Below are 16,427 nucleotides of genomic sequence, written 5' to 3'. Positions count from 1 at the left end.
AGAAAGGCCCTCGCCGGTCACTGGGCTCGAACCCAGGACCTTCTTGCTGTGAGGCGACAGCGCTAACCACTACACCACCCACTGTAGATTAGATGTATTATTTTATAGATATTATTTGAATGTACTGTATATTCTTTCTAAAAGATAAAACAGGGTTGATTAAACTGTTGTGATAAGGAGGTTGTTTGAATTTGTTGTAGTTTCTGTGGCAGAAAATGAAGAGAACTGAGGAGCTGCTTGTCTGCTGATATGACTGAATGCCTCCAAAGTTGAAGTGGGACATCATCATGTGCTGAACATCCCAAAACTATGGGTCCCGTCGGATCGATCACTTCAGTTTAATTGCAGTTTTGGAATACTGCTAATACTGGCAATGAAATATTTTCGATTTAGTATGTCTTTATATTCACTCACTAAGAAGACGAGTTTTTCCTGGCTCTCTGTCCAACATTTTTTTCTTTGGCTTGCACCCAAACTTGTGGCCTGATCGGTCTGGAGGTTTTAAAAAAATAGCACTTGACATCACTTTGTACTTCTGAATTTTTTTTTTTTTTCACCTTTGGAAGCACTTCACTGTGACTGTTTTTTAAAAGCAGCCACATTTCACCTGCCTTTTGGCTGCTTTCTGTAGAATTAAAAGGGGAACTGAAGGCATTTTTAAACTTGCTTTATTTCTTAATTATCATGTTATTCAATTACGTTTTCGGTTTTATTAACCTTATATCGTGACTCGTATTGGCATATTATATTACACTTATCAGCCTTTTCGGTTTTTAGCCATGTTGAACGTAGTTCGTTTGGTCCACGGCAGGCGTCGCTTATCCGCGCGGTCTTCACGAGACTTGTGCGAGACTTCAAACGTGGAGTGTCGGTGCCGCCATTTTGAAAACCGTTTACACAGCGGCCAGATCGCCATATCATTCCAATTTAGATTAATTTCGAGCTCTGCCAGCTTCATCAGTGATGGAGATTATTCCATACGACTTCGAACCAACGTGGAGTAGAGAAGAGTTGGAAAGACGACAGGATAAGGACGAGTCCGTCGCGCTGGTATTTATGTCATTACTGTCACACAATTAAAGCATGCCAGATCAGGCGGCTGGTGGGTTTTCAAAATAATAAATACATGCATGTGTTTTTGTGATAAATACATATTATACTGAGCGCATTTCCCACATACAGTAATCCTCACTAAGGTTTCGGATAGCGCTACAAAGTATAGTGCCCTATATAGTGAGTAGGGAGCGATTTCGGACACAGGGAAAACTTCCGGCTTGATTACATCCACATTCGAAGGAGGGCGCACGCGTCTTTTGACAACGTTGGCAGATGTTAGTCACTTTGATTTCCGCTGTACGTTTTACTTCCGTCCTACAATGTCTCGCGCAGGCCTCAGCGAATCTCGTTTACGGCCATTGCTTTGACATACGGACTGATTATATTACAGAGCATTTTTCAAACACTCGTAACTTGCTATCAAAGTCAAAGTCCTTCCCACACCATGTGGCGCATAGGGCGGCGCCGATCTCCGTTTCCATAGCCCTCGGCCTCTCGCCTATTACATAGCTAGGGTTACAGTGGAGGTTACTAGTCCTCTGGTAACCGCGAGAGTTTGACTAACCACTCGCATCTGTATTGCAGCGTGCCTTGCCAGACGGCAGTAGGTACCATTTTTGGTATGACCCGACCGTGAGTAGAACTCGCGATCTCCCGATCGAGAGGCGGACACGCTAACCACTAGGCCAACTCGCGGTATTCTCGTAACTTGCTATAGCAGTGACAAAATAGCTGTCAGAAATGCATTCCTACATTTTATAAAACGAGATAAATAGAATTTTGATAATGAAAAATTAGCCTTCAGTTCTCCTTTAAACGTAAAACACAAGCTGGTTGCGGAGAACAAAACTACTTCAAATACCAAAGCAGCTTTAGAACGCGCTTTCTATTTCATTCAAAAAGGAACGTGCGAAGAGTGTGTGAGAAGTTTGTGTGCCAAATTGGCGGACTGACCCCAAGAGTAGGATGCCATTTCATAAATGCACTAAAAGCCAGAAAAAGAGAGAGAGAGAGGGAGAGAGAGATTAGCATATGGTGCATATGAAACAGGAAGCATATGTTGTGTATAGTGTGTTTGTTTCAATATCACTTGTTAAGCAGGTCACTAGTAACAGATGCAGCAGGGCAAGAGGAGTCAAGGACGAAATAACAGGAGAGACACAACAGGCCAGGGAAGGACGATAGTGCACTCAAATTACATCCCTGTTTCCCTAAAGGGACTAGGAAGGATGCAGCCATTCCCTATTTTTTTCTTCCCCCCTCTCTCTCTCTCTCTCTCTCTCTCTCTCGCCCCTCCTTGTCGGATATGACTGATGTGTCTCGTAGTACTTCTGCTGATCCAAGGTTCCCAGCTACAGTATATGAGCTTTAGGTAAAGACCTCCCTGATGCTCTGGCTGGCTCGTTGCATGTCCATTTTTAGACATCTCTCTCGCCACCTCTTCCTCTGAAACAAAACCAGAGAGTGTCATCTCTGAAGAGAAGCTTTTTGATCTTTTTCTCCTCCCCTCCTGTCTGTCATCGACTTCCCGGTGACTTCCTTCAGATCAAGGGCCCATGCGAAATGACACCTCCCGGTTCAAAGCCCCCACTAAAGATTACCTGAGCAGCTCATTGTAAAGAATTAATGAGTCTTTCAGAGGCCGGAACATCGATTTCTGACTCACCTGCCACAATCTGTTAATATTCAGTGATGAAATTTAGCTTCTTCCGATCCGGTGACGGTCCCAATCAATCATGCTTCGCGCCCTGGCTCCGGATTTGTACAGCATTGGTGTTTGTATGTGTCAGTCGGTCTGCTTTGTCTATCCGCTTGCCTGTCAGTCTACCTGTCTATCTAAATCTGAGTTTGCTTGTCTGGTGCAACATTTTGCAAGATTGATAACAATCTATTACGTTCACATAACCAGTCGCAGATATTCTGTTTCTCCCAATGATCTACACCTACTTCAGGTCGCACGGTATTTTTTGTTTTGTTTTGTTTTACAAAACAACTGTCAGAACGTATTTTTCTCCAGCGTCAATAAATATGTGTGGAACTCGTGAGAGCAGAAGACATTCAAAGAGCATCACTAAGACTACAAAGAGAGCTGAGACCTCTAAATCCACAAGTGTACATTCATTACACACAGCAACAGACTTTCATGCTTTATAACTGTTATTTATTGAAGACACACACACACACACACACACACACACACACACACACACACACACACACAGAGTTTTATCCGGCATTTTCAACCTAATCGCTATCTAGTATACAAGCGATATTACGCACAATAAATTTTATTTGACTGAATTCAATTTTATTTCTACAGTATATCATTGTTGGGGTGGCACGGTGGTGTAGTGGTTATGCCTCGGTCACAACCGGCCGTACGTGCTCCTACGGCCGGTCTACGTGCAAAAAACGCAAGAAACGCACGGAGGGCGCGCGTGAAACGCACGGAGGGCGCACGTGTGACGTGCTGATTTTCGAGCCGTAGACTGGCCGCAGAGGTTCTTTGTCATGTCAAACAAACTCTACGGGCGCTTACGTTTTTTTTCAGGTTGCAAGACAAACTTACGGCCAACGTGCGTCTTTCTCCACGAACAAAAAAAAACCGCAGTGATTTGGGAAACGCCAAAAATCGTACAGCCAAAAAATCGTACGTCCGGTTGTGACCTAAGCTTTAGCGCTGTCATCTCACAGCAAGAAGGTTCTGGGTTTGCGGCCGGCGAGGGCCTTTCTGTATGGAGTTTGCATGTTCTCCCCGTGTCCGCGTGGGTTTCCTCCGGGTGCTCTGGTTTCCCCCACAGTCCAAAGACATGCAGGTTAGGTTAACTGGTGACTCTAAATTGACCGTAGGTGTGAATTGTTTATCTCTATGTGTCAGCCCTGTGATGACCTGGCGACTTGTCCAGGGTGTACCCCGCCTCTCGCCCATAGTCAGCTGGGATAGGCTCCAGCTTGCCTGCGACCCTGTAGAACAGGATAAAGCGGCTAGAGATAATGGATGGATGGATGGATATATCACTGTTAAAAAAGCAGCCTTAAATAATCTAGATGTAAATCCCAGAATCTGGTTTGGTGTTTATTCTGTGTTAAATCGAGAGAGAATTATTTATGCCTTAGCCTGTTATTCGGAGAGGGTGATGAGCGACAGAGTGATGAGTTAGGACCTGATAATAAAGGCAGACGGCACGGACGCTGCTGTCTGACTGTAGCATTGATCTAGCTCAGGATTTCAGCTGCCTCTCATTTCCTGTCACTAATGTGAATAGATGAGCCATGAGGTAGACACACACACACACACACACACACACACAGAGTAATATAGACCCTACTCCCTGTCTCTCAATCTAAGCTGGAAATAAGGTACGTGTGTGTGTGTGTGTGTGTGTGTGTGTGTGTGTGTGTGTGTGTGTGTGCCAGAGACCAATCAACCGGCAGTGATGTACGGCAATACAAATGGCTTCTCGTAGCTACCAGAGTCTGTCACACATGCCTGTTTATCCACGTCGAAAAAATTGTGACAGGTTCTTGCATGAGCACAAGAAAGTCAGGCATGTGGCATTCATCTGCAGCGTTCACATGTGTGTGTGTTGCTAACAGAGTCAAAGGACAATTGCTCTAACCTTTGAATTACAGTCAATGAGGTTTTGGTTTCATCATTAGGCTGCTCTCTTCCCCGGAGGCACAGGAGGAGAGTGTGTGTTACGGCTGCAGCGGTGATGGGTTAGGATGCTACTGATTGCTTCTCTCATTAACTGTGCATTTGAAGCTGCTCCTCTCCCTAGGGGCACTGGCCAGGACTTACACACACACACTCCGACTCAAATACACAGTACCCCTGGGTCTTTCCCAAGCTTTGCAAGAAGCAAACTTCAAAGCTCTATGTCTAGGCTCTTCATTTATGATGAATCTGCTTGCCCTTTTTCACACACACACACACACACACCAAAAATGCTATTCCCGTCCAAGTTTCGCCCTGATGAGCCACCTCCCTCTTAGGCGTTCAGCTTCCTATAGCCTGTATCTCACCACGTGAAAGTGACACACACTCAACCAGCAGTCATCAAAACGTTCGCTTTCAGTTTGACAGTTTGGGAGATGCTAATAGCCACAGAAGCAGGACTGTTTGTTTGTGCCAAACAGCGGCGCCTCTTTGGGACGATGAGAGAAGGCGTGAGAGCGCTTGATTAAACGTGAGTCCTTTGTGGAGAGGCAATGGATTAAATGAGCAAATTTCTTTCTTTCCTTTTTTTTTTTGTGCCAAGACTTGTAAACGGGTTACGCACACTATCCTGCGAGTCTCAGCTTACATTTATTGGCGTAATTGAGGTCAGTCTTGTTAATTTAGTGGTAAATTAGAACAGTTAATATGCATATATTAGGAAGGCCAAGGGAGATTGCGAAAATAAGGTAAGGGAAAATTACCTTGTAAGTACTGCGAAGGTCTTTTTCCTGCTCCAATTACGCTACTGTAACAGCGTGATGGGTGGAGTGAGGAGGAGAGGAATGGATGGGATGTCCTGGTTTCGGTGATAGAGAAGGACGACCCAACACTGTCCTTCATCTGTGGTACACACACACACACACACCCCAGTCAAACAGATTTTTTTTTTCCTCCCACTCACATACCTACACAACTTGGGCAGATCATTTGCTGCACAGAACACTTACTTACAGAAATAGAGACACATAAGGCAGCAAACACAAAACAGGACCCGTGGAGCTTGATATGTGTACACATACAAAAAAACGGAAGCAATTACGCATTCCTTCTTTCTCTCTCTAACTCACATACACACACACACACACACACACACACACACACACACACACACACACACACACACACACACACACACTAGAATTCACAGAAGCATGCTGAGTGTACCACAGGTGTAGAAGTGAAAACCTGTTAGTGTGTGCTCTGTGTGAGACAGCTTGAGACAGCGATGGAAGAGATGATGTGTTTTATGAATAATGGATATGTATGCATATTGCAAGCGCTTGCCAAAACTCATATTCCCGTTCGCGATCTCCTGGGACATGAGCACATTATGTGATTTTTTTTTTTTTTTTTTAATGATAGGATATATATGCTCACATTCAACACATATGACAGGGGGCTAAATCTTCTGACATATCTGCAACAATGTGTGTATGAGTGGATATGAGAACAGATTGAGGAACTGGTGATGGTGATGGTGTGCAAGCATCCAAGCTTCTCTGTTCACATATTATTATTAATTTTTTTTTTAATGTTAATAGAATGTTCTTATTCCTTTTCCTACAATAATATCTCTAACTGTAAATCCGTCAACGATTACAGCAACGGAGAACGTTCTTGATTTCCAGCTGATGCCTGATCAGTTAAGGACAGCAGGGTGTGTTGTAGGGATTTCAGAAATAATTTCACTGTTTGAGATTTGAATTTTTAAACTTTTCTAATTTTTCTTATCACTGAAGGTAGCGCTGCCTCCTCACACCTTCAGGCTTCCTGGTCCAATCTTCTGGAGCTCGAGTTTCACATGTTTATGTAGATTTTTTTTTTCCAGGGTCCCTGGTTTCCTCCCATGTCCCTTAAACATGCCTGGAGGTGAACTAAATGAGTGTGTGAATGTGTGTGTGTGCATGCATGTTGCCCTGCGATAGACTGGCATCCCGTTCCGGATGTATTCCCGCCTCGTGCCCAGTGTTCCCGGAATAGCCTCTGAAGTCATGTGTCCTCCCGTCTGCACTTCGCAACAGCCAAATGGCTCATGCTGCTTCATGTGTAAAAATGGAGATTAAATAAATACACGTCATTTATGGCATACTCTATTTCTCCACATTTGAATGATGGATAGATTTTAGCAAATTCTAACTGTTCAGCTCATCGATTTAATTAAACAATTAAACTTTTAATTGTAATTGTGATAAGGAGTCCGTTATTGGAGTCACTCATCATGTGATGAATCTCAAATAGTGTTGGAATAGCTATATACATTTTATTCTATCCGCATTCACTGGATATGAGCAATCGCGCTCTGATTGGCTACTCTACTACTAGGATATCAGCTCATATACCATGAGTAGAGAAAAACAAAATGGCGGGACGCATCAAGTCAGATATATCACTTTGTTATCAAGTATTTAAAAGAAACAGAAATAACTAAAAGAATATAGTTCCCGTCCCACCCCACCCTCAATATCTCCTGTTCCACACTCCAGCTCAGTCAGTGGCGGTAATGCACCTTTAAGTTCACCGCCAAAAAAAAAAAAACCTAAAGAAGAAGAAGAAAATGGCGGAGCGTGTTGCTGAACCAACCGAGAACGAAATAAAAACTCTGCTTGAAAATAAAACCCTAAAATATACAAAAAAGCAATAAAATATAGAATGAAAGTATTTCCTGGTAAGAACGTAGCTTTTTTTTTTATTTTTCAAGAATTATTATTCTAGCATTTTTCACAAATTGCTACTGTCATTTTGCCGTTTTGTTTACATTCTAAGCGGAAATGATTTTGTCAGACGTTTTGTATAAAGGTTTTTATTTATTGAATTTGCTAATTTTTTTTTAAATAGTCTGTTTTTCAAAATCCAGTGAATGTGGATAGAATAAAACAGTTATTCCACTCAATCTCATCGTACATGGCTTACAGCTGACTCGTCGCTACGTGCCTCATCGGCTATCAGCTCATGTACGACTCGATTTTGTGGAATAACTGTTAATTATTACCGTATACTCGATGTAGTGAGCGTATTTAGTGAACAGATTTTTTCAATTCAGTCTCGCTGCGAATTAGACGGCTGGATTTAAAACAAATAAATGGCGTACCTGTATGTAAATCAGTAAGAATGAATCCGAAACATTCAACATAAGTAACAAAACAAGCTTATTGGAATTCAAATGCATGGCAGTACAAAATATGAATTCATTCGTCCAGCTTCAGTAGCCTCTGTTGTCGTGGTCTATCGCAGGTCACCAATACTTCGTTTAAGCACTGAATCCTGAATGCACTTTGAAGGATTTGTGTTTTCGCCTGTCTGACTGTTGTGTTTACTGTGGACACGTTGTGCTTAACTCTCCGCAATGCATCCAGCTGGTGTTGGTAGAGTAGGAGAGCCTCCTGACGCTTTCAGCATGTGCACGTGTATGTGTGTGGCAGAGTGCAAGGCCAGCTTTGGCTCTCTGTGCTATTATTTTTAGCTCCTGCTCAGTGTGGAGTTGGACCCTGGGATCCTCGAGCACATGATTTTCTCTCATCAGCATAGACACAGACTGTCAACAACAGCACTGGACGCAGGCATATGGGCTTGTTCTACTATTAGCCACCAGCCACCTGGGTGTGTTTGCATTTTGGTGGATACATGATCTGGACATAGGGGTCTAACCGATGATGACAGGTGCAGTTCAATCACAGATGGGCACTTTCTAAACACTCAGTATGCACATATTCTCTCTCTCTCTCTCTCTCTCTCTCTCTCTCTCTCTCTCTCTCTCTCTCTCTCTCTCTCATACACACATATATAAATAACCAAACCCCTCTGGTATAGCCAACAGGATCCTTTGGGTCTCCCTTTTCCTAAATTATGACTGCCTTCTCCAGGAAGCAGCCCTCTCTGTCATCTCATGTGTATTAAACCACAGAATACCAAAACAGCTCTATCTCCTTCTCTCTCTATCACTTTCCACATCGATCTCTCTCTCTCGCTCTCTCTCTCTCTCTCTCTCTAACCTTGCGGAAAGTCTGCCAGATTGCCATCCATCCAGCCTAGGTCTTTCTGGAACACTCCAGATGCAAACACCTGCCATGGCAATGTCATATAGCAATGCGGCCAAGATACACACACACACTCACGCACGGCATATCCGTTTCTCCCTCTCACACCCTTGATGGCGAGTGTGCTTGGTAAACCGCAGGATTCGGCTCGCAGTCAACACTCGTAAACTCTCCCATCTGCTGCTGTATCATCTAACACACACACACATACACTATACACACTGAATTATACATGAGGATTACATAAAATGTGCAATTTTTAAGTGGGATACATTTTATAGTTAAGACGTGCCATGGAATATGTTCAGGATTATCTTAAAGTGTGTGTGTGTGTGTGTGTGTGTGTGAGAGAGAGAGAGAGAGAGAGAGGGTGTGTGCAGTATAGCATGACACAAGGGTCCCTCAAATGATCTTTTCCTCGCTTTCTCTTTCTCTATTCATAATTTTCACTCACCCACTATTTTCACAATCGCCTGTTGCATTCTCCAGTGTGGCTTCAACTCTATACTGCCATCTATTGACATAGCAAGGGCACGCACACACACACACACACACACACACACACACATATATATATATATATATATATATATATATATATATATATATATATATATATATATATATATATTAGCTAAGCACAGAGAGCCAAAGTGTCTAAACTGCAGTTAATCCGTCTGTGTCTGATCTCTTTCTGCCGCCACGGATGCTGCTCTTTGTGTATAACTGATTCATTTCCAAATTCACCCACTGATGGTATAATTTCCATTTAACCTGTATCTGCAATCTTCAGCAGAACTGCAGCATGATGGAGCGATACAGGAAGAGACAGAGACGGAAAAAAAGAAGGGGAGAGAAAGAGAGGAAAAGTGCATCAGTGAAACGAGAGACAGAACAAGAGAGAAGTGAGAAGCTAAAAGCGAGTGCAGTATATCTGCACACTCTCTATGTGTGTCAGCTCTTTCCTTCAGCTGAGCGAGACGGAGAGGGGGGCCCTGTTCTCTCCGACGCACAGACAGAGGGGAGATGGAATTTGACAAGAGAGAAAATTGATTTTCTGGGACGAGATTTAGGTGTGATAGGCAAGCAGAATGAAGGTGAGCAAAGGGGCGGGAGTCATTAACACACAGCTTGCTATCCTCGCCATCACTGCGGGGAAGATTTGTGTGTGCATTTGTATGTGTGTGTGTGAGACTGAGCAAATCGGAGGGAAAAAAAACGGTTCACAAGAAAATAGTTTAATCTTTCACCTTACTCTACTAACCCAGTCGCGATCAAAGTTGCCGTTATTCTGCAGAGATCTGTCAGTGTAAACGTCATACAGTAGGTCTAAGTGTGGCAGCGTTGGCAGAGCATCCCTGCATTTCCACTGGGCATCACACATTCCATTACATTCGTCAGTGAAATTTTCATTACGGTTTCTGTTGCTCATGTGGTTTTTCGTTTTTTTTTTTTCCATGATGTCACCAGTGAAGGAGATAGTGATGCCGAAGGACATTTTCTCAGAAGCAAGTCTGCTCTAATTAAAGAGGAGGAGCTGGCGACAGAAATTCAAACCAAAGACCCACAATCAGCCCGGTGGTGTGTCTACTTTCTGTGGTCCATTTAGGGAAGTTAGCTTTGTCTTTCCGTGCCTTTCTGCGAAAGTTACTTGGCAGCAGTTGAAAGAAGAAGCTGAGGAGATGCGGAGCTGCTGCCTGAACTCGGGCCTCAAACAAATCAAATGGCTTCAGAGTGAGTAATGAAGGAAAGAGAAGAAAGAGAAGCTGCTTTATTTTTGCCTGTCGCTTATTGCGTACTCAAAATGGTGTCAGCTCTTACACAAAAAGAGGTGTCTTCAAGTTTCTTGTTGTGTGAGGAAGTCTATTTTTATCTCCCGTCTTTCAGATACTTTGTTTCTTTTTAGCTTTGGTTGTTGTTTTGCTCTTCTCTCTCTCTCTCTCTCTCTCTCTTTCTCTTTCTCTGCTTTTCTGCCTCCTACCGGTCCCTGATTTCATCCAGAAAAAATAAGCGTTGAGGCATTTTGAGAAAAGTGCCAATTACCATCTATTTTCCCAACATCTGCAAGCGGAAAATAATACAGAGCGGAGAGTCATAATTGTCATTCTCCTTACAGAGACAGATTTGCAAAGATTTTGAAATGGTTGAGGATTGGATGTGTTCGAGATAGCTTCCTCCATTGCCCAGGCTACAGGTGCCAACCTCAGAAATATGAATATTTTCCAAATCCTTGGAAACTTTTATATATATATATATATATATATATATATATGGGGCGGCACGGTGGTGTAGTGGTTAGCGCTGTCGCCTCACAGCAAGAAGGTCCGGGTTCGAGCCCCGTGGCTGGCGAGGGCCTTTCTGTGCGGAGTTTGCATGTTCTCCCCGTGTCCGCGTGGGTTTCCTCCGGGTGCTCCGGTTTCCCCACAGTCCAAAGACATGCAGGTTAGGTTAACTGGTGACTCTAAATTGACCGTAGGTGTGAATGTGAGTGTGAATGGTTGTCTGTGTCTATGTGTCAGCCCTGTGATGACCTGGCGACTTGTCCAGGGTGTACCCCGCCCTTCGCCCGTAGTCAGCTGGGATAGGCTCCAGCTTGCCTGCGACCCTGTAGAACAGGATAAAGCGGCTAGAGATAATGAGATGAGATGATATATATATATATATATATATATATATATATATATGGGGCGGCACGGTGGTGTAGTGGTTAGCGCTGTCGCCTCACAGCAAGAAGGTCCGGGTTCGAGCCCCGTGGCTGGCGAGGGCCTTTCTGTGCGGAGTTTGCATGTTCTCCCCGTGTCCGCGTGGGTTTCCTCCGGGTGCTCCGGTTTCCCCACAGTCCAAAGACATGCAGGTTAGGTTAACTGGTGACTCTAAATTGACCGTAGGTGTGAATGTGAGTGTGAATGGTTGTCTGTGTCTATGTGTCAGCCCTGTGATGACCTGGCGACTTGTCCAGGGTGTACCCCGCCTTTCACCCGTAGCCAGCTGGGATAGGCTCCAGCTTGCCTGCGACCCTGTAGAACGGGATAAAGCGGCTAGAGATAATGAGATGAGATGATCTCAGAAACTGGGTACTGTGGGGGTACCCCACTAAATATACTCACAGTCAATAAACTATACGGTTTTGAATGGTGATGTTGGTTTTAATTTGAAATAAAATGATGAAAGAAATAATACAGATAAAACTACACTGCAAAAACCCGGCTTACAAAAACAAGAAAAGAAGTAATAAAATGAGGAATATTTTACTTAAAATAAGCAAAATTATCTGCCAACAGAACAAGAAAATTTGACTTGGCAAGATTTTTAAAAACAAGTAACTATATCTAGCTTTAGAAACCCCACAGATGTCTTAAAACTAGTGTATTTATACTAAAAACAAGTAGATTTGTACTACTCACTTTAACATGCTGGATACTTTGTCTCCCAACCAACAGTGTGCTCTGTTTAAGTAAGTGTTTATACCAACTGAGACCGCCAAATAAATCAAAATCAAAACAAACCAATCTATTTTGTTGCCTATTTTTGTTGCCAGATTGACAATACAACAATTCATTTCATTTAGTTATCTGTTTTGTGTTAAGAGATTAAAAGAAAGGGTAAGATGCTTGAAATAAGAAATTCTGACTTTGACAAACTTGTCATGGTTAATATAACACCGATGAAATTATGGTAATTCTCATTTTAAGACAGAACTTACTCATAACCAGTAATAAAATCTCAATAACAAGTTATAATACCTTATTAAGATAATTGAGGGAAAAATGCTTAAAGTAAGTGAAATACTCTTACACAAAACCTGCCTGGAAAGGAGAATTATGTTGGCAGACAAATAACAAGCATAGTTTGTCTTGATTTAAGATATTTAATCTTTGTTAGATTTTACTTTTTGCAGTGATAAATCTTTGATGTGAATATTCAGAATTTGGCAAAAATTTGTGGAAAAATGGCGGCTTGATCTGGGACATGATAAATGGTTGACGACATCGCATTCCCTTAAAAAGGTTGTAGTCCACTGAAAAGTCTACAGTTATCATTAATTGTATTTTAAATTGTAACTTTATACACCTAAGGATTGCTGCGCTCACAGAATAATCATAACGTAATAAAACATCATGCAAAATATTTGATCACCGTTGTAACTCCATTTTCCGCATACCCAAAACCAGTACGATCGTGTGTTTTGATCTAAACGGAAAGCCTCAGGGTCAAGGTCACTACGTCACCAAAAGTAGTAACTTAAAATCACTGCGCCATATAAAAATTTAGTTATAAATCTGCGATTTTTGTTTTTTAAAACGAAAGCTGAAAGTTAAGTACAGAATATGTTTCTTACAGAATATGTTACGATGGTAGCTGGTCTTGTATGAATTTCTGAGCTATAAAATGAGTTGTGGTCTGTTTTTTACCGTAGCGTGTTATTTGTGTGCGGGGAAGGACACACATTAACAATTTGCATGTGTAGAATGGAATTTTCCACTCCAACAGTTAGAAGTTGATCGTGCTTCCATTTGCGGTCTTTCTGTTACGCAAGTGATCTGTTCGGACGTTATCACTGAAAAGGTGAGTTTTGACAGTTTTATTTTGTTCTAGTCTTGCAGTATAAGGCAATAGAATGTTTCTTTTTCATCTTACTTTCATATTTCGTAGTGTTTGCGTATTTTTGGCCAATATTTTGCAACCATGGTCAATTTAGATCAAACTTTTGATAGAATCTACGGCCAGTCATTTTGCCCCGCCCCCGCCTCGCGCTCCGTCCGGTGCGGTAGTGATGTCCCGTTGCTTGTGCGCCGCAGCAGAGACCCGCGCGACCTTCAGCCAGTACAGTCGCTGTTCTTTTACCCCCGCCGTTATTCTCACCTTTCCAGTGTGTTCTTGATTTTTCCATTGTGTCCTATTTCGCCATATCAAATACCCAAAATGTATCCTATTATTCATATTTAAGTGATTAATCAATTCAGTCATCATAACTTGGCATTTTTAACCCAAGCAATCAAAAAGAGGAAATTTATTCAATATTTTCACTCCTCTGTGAAGGAGGGGCTTTAATTCCTCATGATGTAGTTATTTTATATGTAAATCAATTTTACAAAAGCATTTGAATTGTAATAAAAAAAAATTTCCCCAGTGGAGGCCAGATAAAGCAAGATACTATCTTTATTCTTATTAAACATGACAAAAGAAACATTGAGTGGAGTAAATGCAAAAAAAATAGTAAAATTAGAAAATTTATTTTTTGACCATAATGTCCCAAATGAGAGACCAGTTTCTGAGACGGACCCACTACCATTCAAAAGTTTGGGGTCACCCAGACAATTTTGTGTTTTCCATGAAAAGTCACACTTTTATTTCCCACCATAAGTTGTAAAATGAATAGAAAATATAGTCAAGACATTTTTCTGGCCATTTTGAGCATTTAATCGACCCCACAAATGTGATGCTCCAGAAACTCAATCTGCTCAAAGGAAGGTCAGTTTTATAGCTTCTCTAAAGAGCTCAACTGTTTTCAGCTGTGCTAACATGATTGTACAAGGGTTTTCTAATCATCCATTAGCCTTCTGAGGCAATGAGCAAACACATTGTACCATTAGAACACTGGAGTGAGAGTTGCTGGAAATGGGCCTCTATACACCTATGGAGATATTGCACCAAAAACCAGACATTTGCAGCTAGAATAGTCATTTACCACATTAGCAATGTATAGAGTGGATTTCTGATTAGTTTAAAGTGATCTTCATTGAAAAGAACAGTGCTTTTCTTTCAAAAATAAGGACATTTCAAAGTGACCCCAAACTTTTGAACGGTAGTGTGTATATATATAAGTACATTTTGAGAAAAGATGTAAAGTGTTGAGTGGTCAGTCATACAGCTAATGAGAAAGATTGTGCTGGAAAATATGGAGTGTCATGGTGGTGTAGTGGTTAACACTGCCGCCTCACAGCAAGAAGGTTCTGGGCTCGGACTTTGCGGTCAACTAGGACCTTACTGTGTGGAGTTTGCATCTTCTCCTCATGTCTGCGTGGGTTTTCATGCGTCAGTTTCCTCCCACAGTCCAAAGACATGCAGATTAGGTCAGTTGGATACTCTGACTTGCCCACCGGTGTGAATGTGAGTGTGAATGGTTGTACGTCTCTGTGTTAGCCCTGCGACAGATCGGCCACCTGTCCAGGGTGTATCCCGCCTCTCGTCTGAAGTCGACTGGGATTGGCTCCAGTTTCCTCTGCCACCCTGATGGATAAGAATTTTTGAAAACATACAAAAGCTAGGACTGTACTGGGAGAATTGAAATAGTAGGAGATGTAGTTAGCAGTTGCGTTTCAATCCAAACAGAGACTAAAGGAGTCCCATTAGTCCCACTAAATGTATAATCAAACGTTTCTGTCAAGAAATCATTCAACCATCGCATGTGTTTGTCATCCAGTCTCTGTTGAGATCTGATTCATATCCCAACATGTTGCTTTCTTTTTATCTTGCCTTTTGAATGAAACGCTCACCAGAACTACTGATGCAGACCAGGCGTATCGAACTCACATCCTGGAGGGCATGAGTCCTATAGAGATTTGTATTTGCCTTCTAACACAGTAAATTCAGACCGTGAAAGCCGTGGGAATTAGCTTATGAGTTGACTCAAAGTGTGTTAAATGAGGTAGAAAGAAAGCTCACGTCTGCAGTGCTGCAACCCTTCAGGACTGGTGTCTGACACCCCTGGGGTACACGTTTGGTCCTCAGTCCTGTTTTCACTGACACTTTTCTTTCCTTTTCTTTTTGCTCTGTTCTTTCGCTCATCCTCGCAGCTTTAAATCTGTTGGGGTTGACCTGGCAGCTGAAGCCCGTGGAAGCTCCCGTGTTGAGCCACGGATTGGGCACAGCAGGCATGCCTGGCACCAATGATGATACCACAGGGCCCTCTGGAGGCAGAGGTAAGCAACACAGTCTCTGGAGCAGCAGGTCTGTGGTTCAAGCACTCAACGGGGCAGCATTTAGGTGGGAACGAATGACACAGAGATGACACGTTAGAGTTTAGAGAGTGAACTTTCAAAAAGCCGTCTCATGTTCTAACTAATTTATAGTCTTGGACTTCTCTGACAGACCAGCACATGTCCTTCAGTTCATGATTTCTGCTCTCTGACACTCTCATACTCACACAACGTTTCGGCGAAGCTACCGAGGAAGCGCTCTCTCTCTCTCTCTCTCTCTCTCTCTCTCTCTCTCTTTCACCTTCTCACTCTTTCTCACACACAACACAAGGCCGCATGCTCTTTCATCCTTCTCATCCACACGTCTCTTTGGATATTTCATTCCTTTAGTTGCAGGTTTGGAACTTCTGCATGAGAAGAACAGAGGTATGTTTGTACAGTCAGCTTGACATAATCCCATACTGTTGACACAGGTTCGAAAACCTTCTTATAAACCATCTCCAGATCTTGACACACATCACACATTGAAGAGTATAGTGTTGTTCTAGCATTTAGTCAAACAGACCATCACTCACCTTGAGCTCTACAATCGCACCCTCAGTCTTGCAGCCTGTCTCTCTTCCATCACAATACATTCCCTCTTCCTCGGAAAGACAGCTGAACAGTTTCCCCAATCATAATCTTCAAGTGCTTAAC

The 16,427-nt window shown here is 42.5% G+C and overlaps 1 protein-coding gene across 7 annotated transcripts in view; it reads left to right on the top strand.

The window, feature by feature from the left end:
* tenm2a (teneurin transmembrane protein 2a) overlaps positions 1 to 16,427 on the top strand; it is a 466,651-nt gene that overhangs the window by 384,634 nt on the left and 65,590 nt on the right. For 6 of the 7 annotated variants that reach the window (XM_060927881.1, XM_060927879.1, XM_060927876.1 and 3 more), the window contains one exon: positions 15,609 to 15,734. The exons of the other annotated variant lie outside the window; for it this stretch is intronic. In XM_060927881.1, the coding sequence (XP_060783864.1) occupies positions 15,609 to 15,734 (126 nt within the window). The remainder of the gene's footprint in view (positions 1 to 15,608; positions 15,735 to 16,427) is intronic. 7 annotated transcript variants of the gene reach the window in all.

This window comes from Neoarius graeffei, chromosome 8 (assembly GCF_027579695.1).
Source record: "Neoarius graeffei isolate fNeoGra1 chromosome 8, fNeoGra1.pri, whole genome shotgun sequence".
Lineage (NCBI taxonomy): Eukaryota > Metazoa > Chordata > Actinopteri > Siluriformes > Ariidae > Neoarius > Neoarius graeffei.
This window is presented reverse-complemented; position numbering and strand designations above follow the sequence as displayed.